General features: G+C 24.2%; 1 protein-coding gene across 1 annotated transcript in view; it reads left to right on the plus strand.

Annotated features, from left to right (window-relative positions):
* The first annotated feature begins 331 nt into the window (after positions 1-331).
* Positions 332-1,602, plus strand: part of LOC108578147 (DENN domain-containing protein 4C) — a 16,944-nt gene continuing 15,673 nt past the window's right edge. Inside the window, exons 1-2 of the mRNA XM_017941414.1 lie at positions 332-367; positions 440-773. Of these exons, the coding sequence (XP_017796903.1) occupies positions 332-367; positions 440-773 (370 nt within the window). The remainder of the gene's footprint in view (positions 368-439; positions 774-1,602) is intronic.

Below are 1,602 nucleotides of genomic sequence, written 5' to 3' on the forward strand. Positions count from 1 at the left end.
GAAAACTGTAAATATATGAACAAATATATTCTTACTTTTTTCAAAATTTAAGTTTAGTATTTGTACTAAATGATAACCTTGGGAAGTTTGAAACAAAGATTTAGTTAAAAAAAACTGAATGATTGGAACAAATATACTTTTTAAAAGGTAATTAATGACGTTGTACCAATGCAATTATTAGTGATTAAATAATAATATATTATATAAATTTATAGGATGTTTTTACAAAGGAATTTCTTTGAAGATTGTTATTTAAGTAAAATTGTTTTTAACACAAAGTAACAATAGTAATTCTAGAATATATGAGGGAAGATAACAAAGGATTGTTTCAATGCCATGTGAAGAACTGTTTTGTTATTTAAAGTTAGTAAATTGATTTATTCTTTAAAATTATTTGTAAATATTGTGTACTTTAATGTTTTGGAATTTGAATAATTAGATAACCATGGACGAAAGGAGGGTAGCAGATTACTTTGTCATTGCTGGTTTACCCGGGCAAGACAATGACTTTGATAGTGATAATGAAAATAATGAAAAACTAGAAGATTGGTACCAAGAAGGAACACATGTCAAAGACATGAATATGAAACCTCCTATTACTGATCTTGCAATTATATTCCCAGCATTGGGTGAGAAATGTCCAGAAGGATATGTTTTGTTAGAACATACAGTTTCAGGCTTACCTGCTGATTTAAATCATGGAAGTTTACGAACAAATGAATGTTATTTGTGTTATCGACGAGGACGTGACAAACCACCCTTAGTTGACATAGGTAAGCTAAAATTTTAAAGATAATACTTAACATTTTAACATTATTTAATATGAGTTCCTTATAACAAATTATATAACAGTTGTGTTTTAAAATTAGACAGCAAATGAAAATAAAATTTTTTTGATCAATGAAATTAAGGATTTTTATCAATTTTTAAGTATTACCTTTGTTTTGAACATCTTAAAAATTTATACAGTTAAATTTTGTAGTTGGTTTTTGATAAAATGTTATTTAAATATTAACATGTCAATAAATATTTATAACTTAAAGAATTTAATAGTAACATGCCAATATATATTTATAACTTATCAGCAATAGTTCTTATACAGAAAATTTGATGTTGCATACTGTTTGATATATGATAAAGGTAATTTGTTCATTTTTTTCTGTTTCTAATATGATCACTTATTACTTGTTGAATTTTCATGCATATACATACAGTTTGTAATGCATTGTGTGCATTATCTGTATTATACTTTCTCACTGTATGTTTATATGCTAATACAAGAATTTTAATTTTATTAATCATATGACAATACTTTGTAATACTTTATACTTGTCAGTTGATTGTACAAGTTAAATTAAAACATTTCTCTCATTTTATCTTACAAATTATGAAGTAAAAGTAATGTACAGTTCTTAAAATGAAAATATGGAATGTTTATAACACATACATACATATCTGTATTGAATGAGTATTTCAGAGATATCTTGTTCTAAATTTTTCACAGAATAAACAAAATCTTCAAAGTCTTATAATATATAACAGCAACTTAATGCAAAATATGTACTATTTTTCTACTTTTAATATTTATTTTTAAATAATTAT

Source organism: Habropoda laboriosa, unplaced genomic scaffold, assembly GCF_001263275.1.
Source record: "Habropoda laboriosa isolate 0110345459 unplaced genomic scaffold, ASM126327v1 scaffold1329, whole genome shotgun sequence".
NCBI lineage: Eukaryota > Metazoa > Arthropoda > Insecta > Hymenoptera > Apidae > Habropoda > Habropoda laboriosa.